The following is a 23,361-nucleotide window of genomic DNA, read 5'->3' on the forward strand; positions in this document are numbered from 1 at the left end:
CAAGCATCTGTTATTAATGACACTGAATTTTAGGTTCCTTAGAGCGAATTTAATTGGAAATAAGTGCTTCATTGTGTCTATTGGATATGGCAATTTTTACTAGATTATGTTAGAAGAAATGTGATTAAAGTACTGCAGATATTGTATAAAATCTGAGTTTTGATCATTTATTATTTATACAGTATCCTCTTTACATCTAAATTGAAAATTCAAGGATATTATGGACATGTTTTTGTTTGAAAAGAAGATGCCATACACAAATCTTTAAAAATATATCTGTATTAACCAAAAGCCACCTGTCGGATGGCAGTGAGATTTGGAAATAATCAGATAGTACAAACTACTAGATAATGTATGTTAATAGTTTTTATATGCAAAGTCTCATGTAAGCATTTTGATACTTGCCAAAAGCCAATTAAAGTAGTTTGGATGGTTCAGTTAGCTTTGGATGTCATGCCAGTCCCATAATTCCAGGTTTCCAATTTGGTCTCCATTATATTCCTTCTAAAAAAAGCCTCCAAAAAACCTACAGTATTGTTCCTTTTGTGGATGTAATTTAAGTTTTTGATTATTACATTTGAGACAAAAGCAAGAAGATTCTCTGTGACCTGCATTGTACCTATCACAAACTAATTAGGAATGATTTCTAACATATTGTCTAATTAAGAATAATAATACAGACTTTGATTTGCCTGCTAGAAGAGTTCTTTCCATAAGTAAATCAACAAATTCCATGTGCACTTTCAGAAGTGAAATTAGAATAAAAATCTTGTCCATTTTACATGTCTAAGATTCAATCTTCCAACTTCTTGCAATTTTTCTAGAATTTGCTCTTTTATTTCTTCTTTCATTTAAGACTAAGTTTGTAATATAGGAATTTAAGCTTTCCACCAATCTTTCAAATTGTTCTTCCTGGATATAACAAACTTAGGTGTGTTTTTTTGGTTGTGGTGGGTTTTGTTTGTTTGTTTGTTTGTTTTTTTGACTAGCACTGATATGTATTCTAATCCTGACTCTTATAAGAGAGTGAATGATACCCAGTGTGGAACAGGCCTCCTGGTGCACTGGGTAGGTGGTAGCTGTTTCAGACTACTGGAAGTGCCTCCACATGTTTAGAGTGCTTTGTAATTGTTACTAATTTATTGAAGGATCTACAAGAGCTTTCCAGCTCACTTCAACACTTGTCCTGGAGAAAGGGCAGGAAGGTCACGAACAGCAAGCAGCATGCAAGAGAGAGTATAAGACTTCTTTTCCATGTTTCTGAACCAAGCAAAAAAATCTCAGTGATCCCTGTAAGGCTTCATGGATTAAATGTTAGTTTTCATTGAACAACAGAAAAGGGAACAACAGTGCTAATAAAGCAAAGTCTGCTAATGAAGAACAAGAGAGTTTGTGTCCTTTTTGCTGTCTTCAACAATGACTGATGAAAAATAACTTCAAACACATTGCAGAAGCTCTTGGAGGCTTAGCTGCACTGACAAAACAACCACTTCTCTTGAAAACTTCCTGTCATGCTATCAATTTTCATTATAGAAAACCTGGCACAGATGGTAGTTCTTCTGACCTGTTCCGAAAGAGAAAGGAGAGCACAGTCGTATATTGAGCATTTGACATGAGAGTAAAGAGTCTCACCCATCCTTCATCAAGTTCTGTTATAGCCACTAAGCTATAGTCACAAGAGAGCGAATGAGGTTAGCATTTTTTGTCTTGAGCAAGTCAAAACATTTTGATTAAAATTTTTCTCTTGTGTTCTGCATATCTATGCAGAAGGACTGAATTTTTCTCCTGTGCGAACTTGCAGTTCCTTTTATTTATTTATTCTGACATCTTATGTTTCAGTAGTTTGTTGCTGCCTAAAATACCTTGTGCTATTTATGTGGAGTTACACTTTGTTATTTGAAACTTCATTATTTCAAGAATGAGACTTCTTTTTCTCCAAGAAATTTTTCTCTTCCATCTGAACTTTTCAGGAGTAGCTGATCTTCACTGAAGACCATAATTAATTCTATTGAGTTTAATAGTAAGAAGAGTCTTTCTGAAGAAGTCTATAAACTGAAAAATCTTTTAAGAGAAATGCACCTACTTTCTTGTATAAACAATAGAGATTGGCTTATCAGAAAACAGAGCTCAGAGGAAGATCCTATGGCCCTGCAGAAGGTTTAAAGAATTCTTGACATTTTCTTGTTCTGTCTCAATATTAATTCCAAATCTCCTTCAAACTGAAAATGTGGAGAGAACAAGAGTGGGACATATTCAAAGCTGAGCTGTCAGAGTAATAGTTTGGCTGCATAAAGCTTTGAAAACTCACTGTTTTCAGAAGGATAACCACTTGATTGAATTACTGGTGCGTTAGCACTGAATTCTGCTAGTTATTTTATATTGTAAATTATATTGTGAAAGTTCTGATCAAATACGAGAAGTGGTTTTCTTTCTGCTTCTTCATGTAGCTGATATGATTGTTCATCACATTCAATTTTTGTATGTCTTGCATGAAATTATAGTAGGAGTTTCCTTATAGCCAGTTAACAGCTATCTATGCTGAGGTCAAAAACTGCCTAGTCCTGGCCAGGTTGTTTTAGCTACAGCAGAGTGTATGTGTTCACGTTGAGTAAAACATCCTGCCATTTGCATCCTCAATTTTCTCTATAAGATATTTGAAGGACATTTTAATAAGGCTACACTCTTTCATTTCAGTAGATATGAATATATAATACATAATGAGTATGTTTATTATAAAGTTACCTCATCATTTTTCTCATTTCTTTGTGATCTTAAAGGATCAGTGCAAGATAGATATATCTATTATTATCATTGTCCAATGAACAGGCATTTGAAAAATGTTTATTGTTTTTCAAAACTTGCCTCTACTACCAGTCGCTTGACTAGGTTTTCATATGGGTTTGGGTTTTGGTATTTTCCTTTCTTGTCAGAAGTAGCTAGAATCAAAACCTGCCACTATATTTGCACAGTTCAGTACCATCTATCTTCTCGCATGAAAAACTGCTCTAGCATACCTATATGACACTGTTTTCTAGGGTGCTGTACAAAACTAGATTTCAGTGAGCACAAATATGTGTTTTTCTGTTGAGGTTTAATTTTTTTTACACACTATTTTTTAAAATTCAGAAAGTTAGGCCTTTATAAAAATCAGTATGCTTTAACATGCTTAAAATGGATAAATGAAAAGTTGTATGGTTACTCATTGGAGAAATGTTATATATTGTTAAATTTAATGGGCAAAGTCTCTGAACTTTGTGGGCTTGGCTGATTCTGTGGTATACAATAATGTATTTCTTCTGAAGGTTTCAAAGAGGTTTCAGGTCTTAACTTTAGGCGCATTACACAGTGGAAGTTCAGGAATATGAAAGCAACATTGAGCTGCAGATGTCACATCACTTCTCATACCAAATTAGTTGCCATATACAGTTAGTATATGTGGTTTCGTACACAAATTAAATTCATGCATCAATTTTACTGATGTCAGGAAGATCCCAGAAATGGCTAGCATGGATTTGTTTACACTATACTCTTTCAGTACAGTTCTGAGGTGCCTCGTGTTACTGCCATAACTTCTCCTGTGGTTCTCCAGTTTCACTCCATCCCAGGCCTTACAGTAGTGTTTTTGCACATTAGCTATCTGAAGTGTCCTGAGTGGACTAAATACCTTCTTACATTTAAGAGTCTAGCCTGTAGTGAATCCTGTGACCAGAAAGTCTTTTTACATTAAAGTACTGATTAAACTTAACAGGGGAAATGAACCTTGAAAGAAGTCTGCCATCCCCTCCTGCAGAAAAGGCATAGGCTGCCCTAGGTTTGTAAAGCACTGCAGCTGGTCCTGGAAGTAAGCTGGAATAGCTTCCAGCAGCAACTGCCCTGCTTCTGGACAAAAGGGTCCTTTTGCTTCTTCCCATGAGGTCTGATCCTTTGGCCCCAGCAATGGCCCATATGGCAGAACAAATGCAATTTGCCACAATCCTGAGATAGGAGCTTCACAATTCACATTTCAGGCATTGTTACTTATCCTGAAGTGCTCAGTGAGTGATATCATATCTTACTCCCTTCTTCCTTTCTTCTTGCTCATTTTCCTTGCAGATTGATAGTCAGCCAATATACGTGCACAAGAAGCATCCTAACAAAACACATCACATGAACTACTAATGAATTATTACAGAGCAGCTCCGTGACTCTTACAATCCCAGACAAACCATTACTGTTTTAGCAACTCTGTCAAAGAACTGGTTATTTGACATCTATCTCACATTATTTTGAAGTACAGGGGTATAAGAATGTAACTCACTGATTCCTGACATACCAGAACACAGCAGAAACATGCCTACTTTGAGTTCACCAGACTAGGTATTATTTTCAAAACTTTTTTGACAATTTTGTAATAGCAATGTTTGCACAATAGGAAGTGGATCATCTTTTCTTGCAAGTGTGTCAAGACAGCTAGGCTCCTGTAACACTTGAAAATTCCCATTGAAGAAATCTGAAAACAGGGATCTCTTAAAGAGAAAAAAAGAACATTTTTCTACAGCGAAAACACTTCTGTCAAATTAATAGATTTCCCATCTTCCAACAAGTTTATGAGAATTTTAGCAAAAGGTAAAATGAAGATTACTTACTGGAATTTTGCAATGATGAAAATGGTGCTCACTTAAAGTAAATTAATCAGAATAAAAACAAAGCTGGAAAAGAGAATAATCTGCAGAAAAGGATGGTGCACCAAAAAAAGTTACTATCAGTAGTGTTTAATCATGAGGGACGAGCAGAGAAGCTTAGTTTGAGGACAGTGTGTTTCTAAGCTGTTGGTGTCAGCGGAAGACAGGGTCAGTGATCTTGGAGCCCTCCTGGTAGCTGTTTCCCTGCTGCACTTTGTATTCTTGACCTGGTAAAATGTATTCATTTCCCCAAGACACTGAATGCCACAGCAAGAGCAACTACAGTACTTTGGCACTTGAACTCACTTTCTGGCAAACTTCTGACTCACAGTGAGTCTAGAGCTTTCCGTGGCAGTTGATTTTGCTTAGTTGAGCTCTGGTTTTTTCATGTATGGTTATTTTCTTTAACTTGTTTACTTAAAAACAGCTATGAAAAAGATATAGTAGCACTTGCTCTTAAGGTTTCACCAATAACCCAAAATACAAGAGAACAATTTCATCCTTATACTAACACTGTTTGGATGTACATGCAGGTAGAGATGAAAAACTATTTCTCTTTGAGAAGTCAGAGTCCATTTTAGAGGAAAAATACCTTTCTGAAAGCTGCAAATCTTTGTTTAGCAATAAAAACCCCTCTCTTTTGTGTTCTTTCTTTATATAAAAGCATAAAAGAGAGTGAGTTTAATTCATAATTTTCAAGGGCATTTAAAAAAATGAATCTGAACGTTCTTTGGTAGATATTCTATTTTTTTTCCTGAAGAGAAGAATTTATACATTCTTATTGGAATCTTTGTCTTCTGACAAATTAAAATGCATTTAAAATGAAAGGCTAAATAGACAGACATTTTCTTAAATAATAGATTTTGTTTTGCATGAATAGTAGTCATAAGACTCAATGGCAATCTGCTTTCCTGCTGAGGTTTTACTGCAAGATCAAAGAACAGAAATCTGCAGTACAGCTTCTGTCACTGATATTAACTCTAAAACAACATATCACAACCTTTCATCTTTCAGTAGTTTCATGTACATCTTACCAGAATTTCTTGAAAAGCAGCAAAAAAATATTTTTAAAGTTAACATCAAAGCTTGGTTTTCGTTGACTCTTGACAGTTTGTTTATGCACTTTGTCTACTGCAGTGTTTGCAGTTCAGGCTATTTTAGTTGATGTGGAGAGCTATGAGCAGGCTGATGGATTCAGCAGCTGCAAATTAGAGGATCAGCTGTCTGGAAGACTGAGTGAAGTGGGCAGTTGGCAGCCAAATGGGTACAACCCCTGTAGCCTAAGAAATTCCACAGTCAGTGCTACAGGATAGCCCATGAGAGGATGACAAAATCTTTTAACCCCACTGTGAAACTGTGTAAAAATAAAAATGTCCAGTGGATGTGTGAGATTAATGATTACAAAAAGTTGTTTTGGAAATGGTGCTTTCTAAAACTCGGGCTATAATAGCTTCTGATATGAAATCACACACTAATAAAATGGGGAAGGATTTCCATGCTTATATTTATAGGCTGTATATTATTGACATTGACCTGGAACTATGCCTGTTTAGAGATAGATAAATGCTGTTTTCTTATTACTTGAAAGTACATGGTTTATTTTATCTACCTGCCATTTCTGGTAAGAGTAACTGGCACTCATGACAGCATTTAGGTACTGTCTTGTGATACTGCTGTTCTTTATTTATAAATACAAAGTGTAAAAAGGGCATATGACAATGTTCTGCTGGGTTTGCTCTATCTAATGCTAAATCACCTACAAGGAGTTAGGAAGAATGAGGACAATGAGGCCATGTTCTACCAGGTCTTGATATTGAGTAAAATTGGGAACTTACATAACATGACATCTTTGTGCTGTATTTGGACTCCATTATTACAGAACATTATTAAATTCTTAGCTGTTCTAGATATAATTATTTCATTTTGCTGAATTATATGTAAATCTAGACATCAGGTGCAGTAGTAAGAAAAAGTTGCACTATGTGATGCTAACTGGATTTGACATGATATTGTTTTCTCTCAATATGCTGTTTTGCACCCAGCAAGTGTAAAGATGTAAGTAAATTAATGCTCTCTGCTGAGAACTATAAGTTATAATATAAAACTGATATATAATATCATTATAATTATAATATAAAACTGAGAACTATAAGTTATAATATAAAAGAACTATAAGTTAATGCTGATGCATTAACTTATAAGGCAACAGTGATCATTTCTTCATAATCATGTGCTCTTGATAAAAGGCTGGCATTACCCTTTACACAGTTATTCTTCTGTCCTTTTTTCAGCCTTCTCCTTCCCACCATCATACGACAGTTAAAAAACAAGGAAATGGGATATCAATAGGAGACTAAATTCCTTTTTTCCAAACTTTATGTAAGATGGTCTTCCCACAAACACAGATCTAATCCATTTTATCCAGGAACATGGCCTGTGGTGAAATGAAAGCCAGTTCTTTTGACAACAGCTACAGACTCAGCTTGAAATGGAAGTCACCCATCAAAACAATGTTACATGCTGCAGGAATGACAACTTATAGCTCCTAAGATTTTTTTTTAAAGAAATACCTAATAGACCAATATAAGACCGTGTGCCATACATGCAGGATCTGACATATCAGGGTCTGCTGATCAACTACTAGCTATCACAGAAGCACTTAGTGCATGTTCAGTAAGATTGTTGCATAGACATTACCGCTCTTTAAGCACACAGTGAAACCAGCACACAGTAAACCCAGCCTACTCTTGCCTGGCTTCAGACTCAGAGTGCATGTGCAGGTGGACTGCACAGCATGTATGTATTATTGAACTGGACATAGTGAACTTGTGCATGTACTGTAGACATTTGTCCAGGACTTCTGAACATTGAATAGCTGGAGCTATTAATAAGGGAGTTAAATCACTGTCTCTGTTGCAAATTAAATCAGACTGCCTGAATGTTTCAATCAGATTTTCATCTAATAGGAAAAGGAAAAAAAAAACCAACAAACCAACAGCCCTAAAGTTCACATTATGTCAAAATACTTATCACCAGAGGAAAAAATCCTTGCTATTCCTCCATGAAAGTAAAGGGAAGACTATGGTGACAGTTCAATGCTCTACTAATTCCAGGCCAGAAGGGAGAGGGAGCTGATGATAAAGTCAGAAAATGGAGATCAGAGATTATATATTATGAAAAGGTATGTAGGGATTTAATTTTCTTCCTGGTTCATTCAGCCATTCAGAAAATAGCTTTCTGTCTTTTGGCCATCCACTCTTTCTAAGACCTAAATTCTTTAAGAACTGGTACTTTGTTTGTCTCTGACCGAGATGATCGTTTTATAAATTAAGATCAGAGTATGTGACCTTCACTTGGATATGGATGAGGTCAGCCTTGGATTCTCTCCATATTACTGAAACTGTCAAGAGCAGCTAATTATCTTGTTAGTACATAAAGCATTTGGCTGCTGCTATGCTCACAGTAGCCTGTAAGTACTTCAGACTTTGCTTTTTGAGGAAAATGAGCAATTTCTAACAAGAAATTAACAACATTTCTGTAAAAATTAACAGCATATGTCCTTGACTGTGCTTCTTTCAAACCTCTAGTGGTGCTGAGTTTTGCATTTCAATACAAAATTTTCTACATTGTTGTGGAAAAATTGTCTACTTCAGAAATTTGAGATGCTTTAGTAGCTGATCGGCTAGTGTAATGGTAGATCAAGAGAAAACTTGTTTGATGTGTTGGTCTCAACTCTTGATTTAGAGTATTATCTAGATTCATTAGCCAATATTTTAAATACATTATCTAACAATTGTTACGAGACACTTGCTCACTGTTAATACTTTCTTTTCATGGCTTCGTGTTTTCAGCATCTTTGCGAATTCTAGTGGCAGTTGAATTCAGCATATACTTTGTGTGTGAAGCTGGAAAATAATGAAAACTTGTTTTGCAGATTGACACAAACTTAAGCTCATTCACATGAAGAGTCTAAAGATATATTAAGTATTTTTCTATAGATTGAGTCTAATTTACAAAGCTAGTTACTGGGCAACAACCTATTTTTTAATCCCTGAAATTGAAATTAAACTACTTTATGGCCAAGAGGAAAAAGACACAAACAACACTGAAGAAGTGAATGCAAATTCAGTCAAACTATTTCGCTTCAAATACTCTTTAAAACATTTGAAAGAACATAGAAATACAGCTACCCTTTTCAGTCAAGTTTCAGTTGTAGTTGAATAAATGGATAATAATGACCTTTTTTTAAAGCTTGGACAGTGTTTTTCTGAGAGTTTTAGCTTCATCTCTGTGTCTGTAGAATTATATTGGCACACTGCCCTGGTAAGCAGAGCGTCCATTTGCTTGACTGGAAGTGTGTGGGTATTTGAAGCCCTGAGCACTTGCAGCCCTACACGTTGCCAGGCGAGGCTGTGTGTTTTGTATTTACAGATATAGATGCTGGTTGTCACAACAAAGGGACTGAGGATAGAGGGAAAGAGATACTGCCTCTCTCTCAAGGCTCATTTAAACTCCAGCATTTTGTACTCATCTCTGGCATTTCTGAGAGCTACTCCTGCAGGGGACTTCATTTAGCTGTCAGTGCTTTATTAAAATGAGTAACTACTGATAGCACTCAACAATCATAGTTTCTCAAGGGCTAATATTGTGCTATGTGTTGTAGTAAAATTATTTAATATTATCTAGGGATTTGATTTTGGTTTAATTTGTTACATACATACAGTTACATATTTAATAATTTGGCTTTACTTTCAGACTGAAGATGTCAAATCTGAACCGTTAAAAATTACTGTACTGTATTATTAATTGAGAAAGAATCAGCTTTACTGTTTTTCTTGTTATTCTACTGCTGTACAAAACCACGAGAGTATCATCAGAGACATGTTTCATTGTAACTATCTGCTAGAATTGTTTCACTAGCAAATTTGTAATTGATCAAAATTACGTTGTTTATTCTCGCTTTTATTGATGTTATGTATAGACTAACCTTTACCTCAAAAGGACATCTCTGAAGGTGTAAATGAAATTAATTTTTTTTTTTTTTAAAGAAATAAACTTTGGATTTAAAATATGCTATTGTTACCTTTAAATATATGCCACAGATGTAGGAAAAAAACCTTGTAGGGATCCAGTGCAAATTTTTTTTTCAACATTTTAATCGCCTTTCCTTACTTGTTTATAATATCCTTTTTACACATAGTTTTCAAACAGAATTGTTATAAAGCAGTGTTGTTCACTCAATAGTATATGACTAAATATTCTTTAGTTCTGTGACAGGCTTTCATAAAGAAAATGAAGACTAAATTGTAAAGGTTTTATACTGTATATAGCACAGTTTAGAAATCTGGAAGATTAATTGCTAAATTTGGAGGATACCATCCCATCGAAACCTTGGTTTTATAACCTGGTGACTTTATATTTTCTTTTCTGCTTTCTCATCACAGCTGTTCACAGCTTCTCTGCTTTCCCACTTTCTTCTTCTCCACCGATCTTCTTTGTTCAATTCTGAGTCCAGAACAAGACTATGCAAAGGTTCACACCCTCTCATCACAGCCATCAGCAACAGATCTCAGAAATAGTTTATCCACATTGAGTCTCTCCCAGACTTTTGCCCTACTTAGCTATAGAGGCTAGACTGAAAGGTAAATTCTGTCCGAAAGAATTTTGTAGATGGTGGCACAGATCAGATTCTTTGCATTTTAACTAGAGGGGAGGAAGCAGAAGGAGAGACTGCCTGTGGCAATCTTATCACTTTCATTCCTATTGCTATCTTCTAGGATGTCAGTGTTAGTTTTCTGTTTCTGATTCATGTGATCTTGTTGTGCCATCCTTCTTTATTGTATGCTGTCTCTACACTTATCGAGCAGTCCTGCCAAACAGGACAGCTGCTGGTTCAGTTGCTGTGGCATTGCCATAAATAAATTTCAAAAAGAAAATTTTAAAAAAAGAGATCTCTGGATGTATTAATTACATTATCTTTCCTCTCTGAAATACTCTATTATGCATTTAATACAAAGTAGATGAAAAGTAGAGCTGATCCATGGAAGGACCATGCCTAAATACTTTATTTTTCCATTGCAGGATATTTGTGAAGATATATCTGATCACGTTGAACAAATTCATGCTTTGCTAGAGACTGAGTTTTCCCTGAAGCTTCTGTCTTACTCTGTCAATGTGATAGTCGATATCCATACAGTACAACTACTCTGGCACCAGCTACGTGTTTCTGTTCTGGTTCTGAGGGAGCGTATTCTCCAGGGACTACAAGACGCCAATGGAAACTACACCAGGCAGACTGATATTCTGCAAGCGTTTTCTGAAGAGACTAAGGAGGTATAGTAACTAAATTAAATTTTGAGAATTTAATCTTTATTCGAAGCACCTTATCCATGTTGCACATTTTAAATTTCTAAGATGACAATTTTCAGGATGGCTTACTTGTCTTCTAGGTATTTTGCTAATATTGTTTCAAGTGTCTTCAGCTGATATCTGTTCTCATTGAACCAAATTAAAGCAAGCACTTTAAGGTCAGCTTTCAGAGTGTCATGCTAGTGGGTAGCAATGTTTTCTCCTGATTAAAATATTTTTTCATAAAGGATTGGAAACGAAGAGATGCATCTGGTCTGGTCACACGTGAATTTAACATTCATATCCAATTCAAAACTCAGTTTTTATGTGCAATTAATTCTTTAATGAAAAGCTCAGACATTTCCCTTCTTGCATACACAAGCCTCAAGCTTACACAATGTTTTCTAAAACTTACCAGGCTAGGTCAATGTTGCTTTATAGCAGAGAGGCTGGTCTTTAATTTGTTGGAGTGGCAATTCTGCAATATGCCTCTAAACAGTCACACATTGTGTCTGAGAAAAAATGATGCATGAATCATACATTTTTTTACTCTAACAGGGTGTGAAATTCACACACATGTAAATGGTTTGTAAATCTGGATTCGTTTAACTAAAATGCTTTTTCCTTCAAATTCATCATTACTAACTTAACTTAAAAGGACACTACTGGCCTAATTTTTAAAACTGAAAGATGCACATTCTATTAACATGGTTAATAGAAGATACCCTAGTGTGTAGAGCATTCTTCATTTGCTGTAGGTCCTCAGATTAGGATAAAATGCTTTTGTTAGGATTAGATACATTTACTGAAAAAGACCTCTAGATCAATGCAATAAGATTCTGTGACCTGTGTTACAGAGGAAGTCAGAAGTCTCCTAAACATGTCCCGAATTTCAGATCACTCAAGTTTAAAGAGAATGTGCATATTTCTCTACTGCCTGTTAGGTTTTATATTTGTTTCTTGCACAACAGAGTAGGTGGTCCTGAAATCAATGCTCAGATATGCCTAGGCCCACCTTCCGCACCCCCTTTTCCTGATGTGTACATACCTGGTGCTTCATATTCAGTTTCTTCTTTACTGTTGCTCGTAAACCTTTTCTGGCAAGTCTGAAGGAAACCCACACTTGCCTGAACATCCAGAATAGCAAATTAGGGTGAAGTAATTATTTTATGACATAAGCATGGTGATTTCAAGACATAAGGAAGGGCAGATTCAGATACTAAGAAACAGGAAATGTCCCATCTGGATCTGATTACAGCTGCTATAAAAAACATCCCGCCAATACAGAGGAGGGCTGACTGGGGAAGGATAGATTATTTTTCAGTGAGGAAAAAACATGTTTCCAGATAGGCTTATATGGTAATGAAAAAGACAAAATATCCTGACACAATTCTTTTTTTCCACCCCAACAAAAACATAAATAATATTTGATAAATTTAATGGCTAGCAATAGCAGGGACACAATATTAGTATTAAGTTTCTGCTCTAATGCTTGAATAGGTTCCCAGAAATTGCTCTGTAGTTTTTAACCTTCAGGTATTTATTCAAGCTTTTCATTGAGTGCAATGGTAGTGAACTTATTTGACAAAAATAAATAAGTAAGTAACATGTAATGTAGAGACAATCATATCTACTCTTATACACCTTTTGTTTTCTGGTGTTTCTACCCTGTTCTTTCCCAGACAAGACTATACTGTGGGGCCATTTATGACATAAATACTATCTGTTAGGGATTTTCATGCATATGTGAATGATGAGACTGTTTGAGCAAAACTAGAAACCTTTGTCTATATACAGATAATCCTTCCCTAAAGAATCGTTCTCCTAATTTTCAGTACTCCTTGGGAATTATGAACCAGGATTGACAGTTTATTTTTTTTTCTCCTGAGATTGAGAAGTCATCTGGTTTGAAATTAATAGAAGGAAACTTTCACACACAACAAAGATTTCTACTTTGGAATTCCCTACTCTAGGACACTTGGAAGGGAAAAAAGTTAAAAAAATAAACGTGAAAACTAATCAAAGATAGGAGAAATTATAACCTCCATGTGAGGAAGTTCCTATGCTGCTCATTGGTAGAATCTGGGAATGTGGGTAGCAATGTTGTGTGGAAGGGCCATGTATGTATACCCACGTCTTACAGCTCAGCTGGCAGAAAATGGTTAGAACTGATGCAGAGGCATGATACTGGGCTAGACTGAAATTTGATCTGAACCAGTACAGCAAATGTTATCCTTTTCTGTAGACCATGAACCTATCATTTCACAAATGTTTGGCTCAATTCTTAAGTCAGCTGTTTTCTGCGTAATGGTGAAGAGCGGCTTTGGCTGCCAATGTTAACTGAGGAGCTCCATGGAAGAAGTGACCTGCCAAGGTTTCTTTTGTGTTCAGTGAGACAGTCTCATCTTGTTAATATTCATTACTCTCTTAGTTCATAGACCTCACAGTCAATCACAGCGCAGCAGTCCTGCCTAGGCTATATTTACACTGTAGCTGTAACACACATAAATCTGCACAAGCTAGCTTCAGCATAATGAACAGGGATAACACTGGTAAAGTAGCTATCAAAACATGAAAGTGTACAGCACAGGCTGTACTGACTTGGTTAGGAACCCAACTTGTTAACTGGGCAGGCAGTAACCGTGCTTTTGGCTATCACAGCAGTGCCACACTGAATAAAATGCCAGCAGGAGAGGGGATAAAAAGTTTTATGTCTTGGAGGAAATAGAAGAAGCATTGAGGCAAGATGCCTGCCATGATGGAGATGCAAAATTAAAAAAAAACTTTTTAAAATGAAAAACTTTGCAGAGTTAAGATTTTGGAGGACCATTTACTCCTTCAGGAATGACCCAGAGATAGCTAAGAATGAAAGAAAAATGAGTTCTTTGCAGCTGAACCTAACCTGCGAGTTTTATTTCACAATTGATAAAGCCAGGAAATAGGGAAAGAATCACTATAAGGCTATGTTAAAATACAGTGAATCCTAATGTTCCTGAACCACTGGTAAAGTCATGAAAGAAATATCTTACAAATTAAATTAGCTCATTTAAAAGAGTAATAGAAGTTGCAGAATTGTGCTGGTTTAAATATAAATACAAGAAGGTATTGGAAACAGCCTACAGAGCTTTACAGCAAGCATTACTATGTGAAAAGGGGCAACTTTTTTTAACTAAGGTATTCCTATTGGTAGCCATGCAAATAACTAAATATAATATTTTTCTGAAATAGAAACAATAATAAAAACTTGGTAATACTGGCATTAAATATTACTCCTCTGAAGCACACATTTAAGACACTGCTTGGAAAATGACCAAGCAAGATGGTTTAATGCATGTGATTGTAAATTTTATTAATGTTAATAAACACATTTTTAAGAGACGAAGGAATAGAGCTCATTATTCAGGAGAAATGAAAGCCCTTAGGGCCTTGGAAAGGATTTTGATTTATATATGGTTTTACAGTTTCTAATCTTTCCCTGAGATTAGAGAGGAAATGCAGCTGTAATACTGATCATTGTTTAGTCATTATTTTCCTTAATAAATGCAGCTCCAAAATATAAATTTGACAGATTTATAGAAACCTCCCCTTTTAATTCTCCACTATTGACAATTTGTGGCATAGGTTCTACATCTGGATACAATGTGTTAAATAAAAGGTATTTTCAGTGTCCAAGATTATGTTGATAAATAACTTTCCAATCAATCTTTTCTATAAATAATATTTTTAGCTGGAGGCATTTTTATATTTTTACTTAGAGTAATGCAAGTGAGGTGGACAGAGTACAGGATTCAAATATTACATGTTTAAAGAAGATGCAAACAATAGACTTCTTTACTGAGACTATTCTTGTTCAGAACAAAATCCAAGTGGTTTATTGTGAGATGAAGAGACTGTGGGGTTATTGTGCCTTCTTCAGGCATGATGCCTATGGTCATTAAACTATGGATTTAGGGAGTATAGTGAGACAAGCTGTTCCAGAGAATAATTCAGATAGGAACCTAATGTGGATACTCAGGAGTTTGCTTTAAAAATCTCTATTATGAAAACCAAACCTGGGATGAAAGACCAGTGTACTGATGTAGGCACCTGTCGTGCTTTAACCCCAGCCAGGAACTAAGTCCCACCCAGCTGCTCATTCCCTCTCCCCAGTGGGATGGGGGAGAGAATTGGAAGAGTAAAAGTGAGAAAACTCATGGATTGGGATAGAGACAATTTATTAGGTAAAGCAAAAGCCACATGCACAAGCAAAGCAAAACATTCACCACTTCCCATCGGCAGGCCGGTGCTCAGCCAGGAAAGCAGGGCTTCATTACATGTAATGGTTACTTGGGAAGACAAATGCCATAGTCCCCCCCTTCCTTCTTCTTCCCCCAGCTTTATGTGCTGAGCATGACACCATATGGTATGGCATATCCCTTTGGTCAGTTGCAGTCAGCTGTCTCGGCTGTGTCCCCTCCAAATTTCTTGTGCACCCTCAGCCTCCTCACACGTGAGGTGAGAAGCAGAAAAGGCCTTGAAAGCATTGCTCAGCAATAACAAAAATATCCCTGTGTTATCAACACTGTTTTTGGCAAAAATCCAAAACATAGCCCCATATTAGCTACCAGGGAGAAAATGAACTCTATCCCAGGCAAAACTAGCACAGCACCTAAAGTTAGAATTCTAAAATACGATTTTTTGATCCTTATGATGTTTTTTCAATAGTTTCTGTAAACACTTGGGCTAATGTTTTTTATTTTAAGTTTTTCAGTTTCTTGTGACCATTTGAAAAGCTGTGCCAATGCCTCTTGTTCTAGATAGTTTCATAGAGTTACTCAAGATGTACACTAGTGTAAATAGGAACAGAAGTTGTTTCAGAATTATTTGACTCTATGTTCAGGTTTCAATTTATGTGCTGGGATCTGGAAATAATTGAAGTCTGCCTAGGTGTTTGAACATTAGATCATCTACTAAAAATCACAGAATCACAGAATCATCTAGATTGGAAAAAACCTTGAAGATCATCCAGTCCAACCATTAACCTAACACTGACAGTTCCCAACTACACCATATCCCTAGCGCTATGTCAACACCTCCAGGGATGGGGACTCCACCACCTCCCTGGGCAGCCCATTCCAATGCCTAACAACCCGTTCTTCCTAATATCCAGTCTAAACCTTCCCTGGCGCAACTCGAGGCTATTACCTCTTGTCCTATCACTGTTCCTTCATTAAAGAGGCTCATCCCCAGCTCTCTGCAACCTCCTTTCAGGGAGCTGTAGAGGGCGATGAGGTCTCCCCTCAGCCTCCTCTTCTCCAGACTAAACACCCCCAGTTCCCTCAGCCGCTCCTCGTACGACCTGTGCTCCAGACCCTGCACCAGCTTCGTTGCCCTTCTCTGGACACGCTCGAGTCACTCAATGTCCTTTTTGTAGTGAGGGGCCCAAAACTGAACACAGGAATCGAGGTGTGGCCTCACCAGTGCCGAGTACAGGGGTAAGATCCCTTCCCTGTCCCTGCTGGCCATGCTATTGCTGACACAAGCCAGGATGCCACTGGCCTTCTTGGCCACCTGGGTACACTGCTGGCTCCTGTTCAGCTGGCTGTCAATCAACACCCCCAGGTCCCTCTGACTGACAGCTCTTCAGCCACTCCTCCCCAAGCCTGTAGCGCTGCTGGGGGTTGTTGTGGCCCAAGGGCAGCCCCCGGCATTTGGCCTTAGGGAAACTCCTCCAGTTGGCCTCAGCCCATGGCTCCAGCCTGTCCAGGTCTCTCTGCAGAGCCTCCCTACCCTCGAGCAGATCAACACTTCCACCCAACTTGGTGTCATCTGCAAACTGACTGAGGGTGCATTCAATTCCCTCATCTAGATGCCTATACGTAGTTGACTAAACATAATTTTGCTGTGATTGTTATACATCAGGCTGCTTTTGGATCTTAATATAGTCAGAATTTTTTAGTATTATTCAAATAAGTCACCACAATATTTATAAACATTAATTTGACTTTGATTTTAAAATCTTATTTGCCACCTGAGATGGTCTCCTCTGACTATGTCTGTATTTCTGAGATTCAAGGGCTTCCATTGGGCCAGAAGTTTAGGATTCCCAGCTATAGTTTCGTTTCCTTGAACTGTTTTCCATTTGTGCTCCCAATACCCAGCAGATAAATCTTCAGCTGATAATGCTACAAAAAAGTGAGATGTAGGTAGCAACTCCTATCTCATACATATGGGAAAAAATATCTGTCATTGTTAGGTGATGCTTGAGGAAAACATTCTGGCAGTCAACTGAAATATTGTAGAGCAGCATGAATTTCTGAGAACACAAGATTAACAAGGTGGCTGATTTACTCAGCAGTCCCCAAGATCCCATCCCTCCTGTTTGAGGTAGTTAACACAGGAAATACTATGAGTCTGCTGTACAGAATTTCTGAGTCCTCCCTACAGAGTAAGTAGAACTGAGAGCAGAATTTAAGGAGGAGAATACAAATAAAAAACCGCATTGCTATTTTTAGGTAACTTGCTGCACCAGGTTGACACTAAGCATTTTTCAGTTTGCTGCCATTTTTAATTCCCAAATACTTTGGAATGGTTTGCTCATCTACAGGGTACTGCAAAAACAGGTAGGTCCATGATGAAAGCTTTTCTAGATGTTAGGCAGTAAAACACAGAAGCTGATAGTTACTTTGTGTGTGTTGTGTATGAAAATTAATCTGAAGAAGTACCATTTCTCTGTCTATTTCAGGACCGTCTTGACTCTTTAACTGAAGTTGATGATTCTGGACAGTTAACCATCAAATGTTCTCAAAATTACTTGTCACTGGATTGTGGTATTACTGCATTTGAACTATCTGACTACAGTCCCAGTGAGGATTTGCTTGGTGCTCTGGATGATATGACCTCCAGCCAAGGGAAAGCAAAAACATTTGAATCCTGGAACTACAGTGAGATGGATAAAGACTTCCCAGGACTTATCAGAAGTGTGGGTTTACTGGCAGTAGCAACTGATTCCATTGCTTCCCAGTGTAATGAAGCATTAAATGAGAAAGAAATCCAAGTACCTCTTTCAGCAGAAGATGAAGAAAACAAGGACAGGAAAGCACCACATGAGCTCTCACTATCTCCTTCTGCTAACTCCTCTCTTTCTAAAGGACCTTGCTCGGAAGATGGTGTTTTACCTACTGACAGCAAACCAGTTTCCACATTAAAGAAACCAGAATGCAACCTTCCACAGCACAACAGTGAAAAAATCAAACAATCTCACTGTGAAAACTCAACTCCTAAGAGGTCCATAAGAGACTGCTTTAACTATAATGAAGACTCCCCTACGCAGCCTACATTGCCAAAAAGAGGTCTATTTCTGAAAGATGACGTGTTTATAGATTATATGGAAGCCAATGATTTAAAAAGGCATATCTCTCAGATAGTTAAAAATGAAATGAGTAGAAGTACGCCCTCATTATTAGATCCACCAGACAGGTCCAAGCTTTGCCTAGCTTTACAGTCACCCTACACGAACAGTCCATCTGCAGTTAGTCAGTCATATGATTGCTTAAATAAAATAGGTGATAGGAATCTTGAGTACACAATAAATGATCACTTTAAGGACAGTCCCATAAGTCTAGGGAAGTCTACTTTCTACACCTGTAAGGAAAAATCAAAGCACATGAAGTGTCATGACACTCCAGAGAAAGTGAAAACTGGAAGAACACCTGGAGGTATGTGTAAAATGGCTCCACCAATACAAGTTAAAAGAAGAGGACGTTCTTCTCTACAGAATGGAATTAATTCTCATAACTCTCAGTCTCTGGAGGAGACAGAAACAGATTCTTCCGCATCATCAGATACTCGTAATCAGAGAGACCCAAATGGGCAATCACAATGTAAAACCGAGCCTTTTAGTTCACCAACACGTAGCCAAAAGAGTGCTTCCTCAGCTGGTTCTGAGCTTACCAACTCATCACCTCTTCTACTGAGAAGAAAGGATAATAAAAGCTTCTCCTCAACACCAAGTTATACTCAAAAAACCACTAAAGATGGTGAGGTCTGGTATGGATCTGATGAATATTTAGCACTTCCTTCACATCTCAAACAGACTGAAGTATTAGCTTTAAAACTAGAAAATTTGACAAAGTTGCTGCCCCAGAAGCCCAGAAGAGAAACCATTCAAAACATTGATGACTGGGAGCTGTCAGAAATGAACTCAGATTCAGAAATGTATCCAACATACCAGACAAAAAAGCACAAAAAAGTGGGTAGAATTTCACCAAGCTCTTCAAGTGATATAGTATCCTCCTTAGGTGACAGTATTGAATCTGGGCCTCTCAGTGATATTCTCTCCGATGAGGATCCTTGTATGCCTGTATCTTGCATTAAAAAATACATTGAAGAAAAGTCAGAAAGGACTGCTGTCACTCAGCCCACTGAGAATGAAACTTCTGCCTCAAATAAATCAGCTTTAATTCATCAACTGATGCAAGATATACAACATCAAGAGAATTATGAAACCATATGGGAAAAAATTGAGGTAAGGCAATAATCCTGTGTTTTGCTGTGTTCTTGATAAGTCTATGTATGGACATGGAGCTGTGGGCAGGGGTGGAGTTGCTTTCTTATTTTCTTTTAATGATGAAAATAGTTTCATCTAGTGACTGTTAGAAGTAGAGAACAGTAGTGATCATTCTAATTATAATAGACTCTAGTTAAGTTTAACTGTACAGAATTCGCATACATTATTTTACTTACACCAATTCCTTTAAACTTGACAAAACATTATATTATCAACAGAGCTTCTCTTTGCTAAGATCAGGTACATAAGTTATTTTTTGGATAAAATGAAAAATAAACATTGGAAAATTAGGGATCTCTGTTGTATTTGAATGAAGTTATATCAGTTTTATTCCCTTGCAAAGATTATTTTCCCTTGCAAATCAGGTACCTGTGCCTCTAGGGCTGAGGTACGTTTTTCATCCCACTTCCTCATGTCCTCTCTCCAGTTAAGCTTATTCCAGCCTCCAACACAGTTAGCTGTTGGGATACCTCTGTCATACCAGAAATATAAATGGGTTCTCATGAAATTTAACGAGGCCAAGTGCAAGGTCCTGCACATGGGTCAGGGCAATTCCAAGCACAAATACAGGATGGATGGTGAGTGGATTAAGGGCAGCCCTGCAAAGAAGGACTTGGAAGTATTGGTGGATGGAAAACTGTCTGTGAGCTGTCAATGTGCACTCACAGCCAAGAAAGCCAACCGTGTCCTGGGCTGCACTCTTGTGAGACTCCACCTTGAGTACTGCATCTAGCTCAGGGGTGTCTAACATAAGAAGGACATAGACCTTCTTGAGTGAGTCCAGAGGAGGCCATGAAGATGATCAGGGGGCTGGAGCACCTCCCCTATGGGGACAGGCTGGGAGAGTGGGTTGTTCAGCCTGGAGAAGAGAAGGGTCTGGGGAGACCTTTTAGTGGCCTTCCAGTACTTAAAGGGGGCTACAGGAAAGATGGGGAGGGACTCTTGATCAGGGAGTATGGTGGTAGGACAAGGGGTGATGGTTTTAAACTGAAGGAAGGTAGATTTAGATTAGACATAAGGAAGAAATTCTTCACTGTGAGGGTGGTGAGGCACTGACACAGGTTTCCCAGAGAAGCTGTGTCTGCCCCCTCCCTGGCAGTGTTCAAGGCCGGGTTGGACAGGGCTTTGAGCACCCTGGGCTAGTGGAAGGTGTCCCTGCCCATGGCAGGGGGGTTGGAACTAGATGATCCTTAAGGTCCCTTCCAACCCAAACCATTCTGTGATTCTACCCCTTTATAGATTGATGGCATCAGGGTACGCTGTGAACTGGTATCTACTAGAGCCTTATACTCCTGTGGGTCTGATGCACCAGGACATCAGATCTACACAGTCCAGTAAACCCGGTTGTGTCTCTACTCCACGTGGCTGGAGGCAGGGCCCTTCTAGTGCTGCTCGTAGGATTCTCCACTCACTTCTTGTAAGAATAGACATGAATTCCTTTCCATAGGATCAGGACTAAGATCAGTCCTTCCACTCTGTCTGGGGAATACCCACTGGAGACTTTAATTGCTTCAGTTGAAGAAAAGAAAAATAATTTTATTGATTCCTGTCATATCATGTATAATAACCACATTTCGTTTTAATCGGTTCTCTTTCCTTGTGGTGATTATTTTCCCTACAGTGTTGGTGGAACTAAGCATAACATATTTTTTTATTTTTTTAATTTATTAAATAATCCTTCCTAAATAATGGAAATTTAATAGTGCAATATGCTAGAGCAATAATGGCAATATCCCATTAAACTGCAGATGAGATAGGATTTTGTTCTGGTTTCTGGCATCACTTCTTCAGAAGTAACTTCTTTATAAGGTGGAAACATTTGCAGTAGTTAACACTATGAGAGATCTTTTTGAGAAAAAGATAAACTCTGGAAAGGAAGGTGAATTTGAATGAATAAGCAAATAAGGACCTAGCCATCTCAATAATATAAATATGAGCTTGCGTTCATACTAAATTCTTCTTTCAATTTTCTGATGTGTTTGTCTTCCTAGCCATTGAAAAGAAGAATTCTCCTATTCAGAACATTTCATGTCCATCCTCAATATAGTTCAGTAAAATGGTTGTCAGAAAAGAAAGCCTCATTTCTACTACGTTTTAAAATCCTTTAAAATTCATGACATGTGAATTAAAGGATGATCTTGGTATCTCAATGCTAAATCTGGTATCTGTATTATCTTCTGTAGTATCAAGCTCTGTAAGAGCTAAGAAAAAAACACCTGGACTTAGTTTTATAACTTCAGTAAATACCTCTTACAGTGTGTGATTTCTTTAACTTCTGAAGACATTGGAAGTATTATGACCAGTAGAAAAGTATTTGAGCTAGAGATGTTTGAGTATAAAGTCAGGGTAGAAAGCACAGAAAGAGAAATTTCTTAAACAAAGGAGGAAGCGGAAGCTGTCAGCCTTGAAACAGTCAGTTCTAAAGGGCAGCACTTAACGATTCAAGTTGTTCCCTCTATCCTGATGGCTGTGGTTCATCTTCTGGACTCTGATGAAAGAACTGTCTTCATAAGTGCAAGCTGTGCTTAAGTTTGTGTAGTGTTGAAAATTAGTCCCGATGAAGCTGGCAGATACAGACCCCTTTATTCTGTGCAAGCAACAAATCCCATCAAAGATACTTGTGAATACGTAAGATGCTGTCTTTCAAATGACGCTACAAGAGCCTGTTTAAGAAATTGAATTGTTGAGTGTCTAGGGACCAGTTTCCTCCACTAGATTCTGACTAGCATCCTTCTGGCAAGAAGCAGGTGGCAGAGAAACTTTTTGCATCAGTCTCTCAAATCATCATGTTTATTTTTCTCAAACTTTTTGAAAAGATTTGAAAATTCTTTTTTGGGGGTCATCTGTCTTTGTGTGACTCCCTGCAGCTGCAGTTCAGTCCCGCCAGGATGGAGGAATAAGAACCATCTGTAACAACTAGCTGCAGCTGTAAACACCGGCTTCCTCTCCATACCCATCCTCTCCTCATCTCCTCTGGAGAGTGGATTTAGCTCCTGACAGCAATTAAAGGTAGTTAGCTGTTCTCTGGCCAGAGTAAACCCTTCTAGCTAGTGAGTACAGCTGCTGCTCTTGTCCTTGAGGACCTTTGCTACTGCTGATGCTGCTTTTTATACAATTTCTCAGTATTCCTGGTTGTTGTGAATGTTTGGGAAACATTGATCATGGAGTTTGAAAATAATATGATGAAGTATGTTGTGGAAAGAGGCTCTGTAGAAGAAGGACTTTAAAGAGAAGGAAGACCAGATGCAAAGACCCCTGCTAGGAATAGAGATAGCTCCCTGACCCATGTCCTTAAAAGCACCACACAGGAAAATTTCATATTTATTCTGTGCAGAAAGATGTATGCTAGCTACACTAAATGGCTTGAAAATGTACTTCCTGAATGGTGAATAAAAATAAGACAAAAGTTTTGAAATATTTTGCAAAGCAATTATGATATTATAATATTTTAAAGAAACAAAAGGTTTTCCCAAGCTGCTTATTTACCTGAGTTTTTCCACTGTTGCCATCTTCTGCTTGTAAGACTAGTAGAGAACCTTTTTTCAATACAAGAGCCCTTACCAAGATAAACACTGCCTCAGTAACACTATGGTGCCTTGCTAAGGTACTTTAATTTGACATACATAAAAGAAAAATAGAAAATTCCTCCGTTATGTGATGTTATGAAGTATTGTAAACAAAATCTTATGAAGTATTGTAAATGAAATCTAACTAAAAATATCATACCTGTGTCACAACTGAGTCCTTTCTTTTGCTAGATCTCCTGTTTCATAATTCCCTAAGCAGAGTATCAAAAGTGTGCCA

General features: G+C 37.6%; 1 protein-coding gene across 3 annotated transcripts in view; it reads left to right on the plus strand.

The window, feature by feature from the left end:
- The window catches only part of AKAP6 (A-kinase anchoring protein 6), a 297,564-nt gene that overhangs the window by 85,354 nt on the left and 188,849 nt on the right, over positions 1–23,361 (plus strand). For all 3 annotated transcript variants that reach the window (XM_074909861.1, XM_074909863.1, XM_074909862.1), the window contains exons 3-4: positions 10,743–10,994; positions 17,734–19,515. In XM_074909861.1, the coding sequence (XP_074765962.1) occupies positions 10,743–10,994; positions 17,734–19,515 (2,034 nt within the window). The remainder of the gene's footprint in view (positions 1–10,742; positions 10,995–17,733; positions 19,516–23,361) is intronic.

This window comes from Athene noctua, chromosome 6 (genome assembly GCF_965140245.1).
Source record: "Athene noctua chromosome 6, bAthNoc1.hap1.1, whole genome shotgun sequence".
Lineage (NCBI taxonomy): Eukaryota > Metazoa > Chordata > Aves > Strigiformes > Strigidae > Athene > Athene noctua.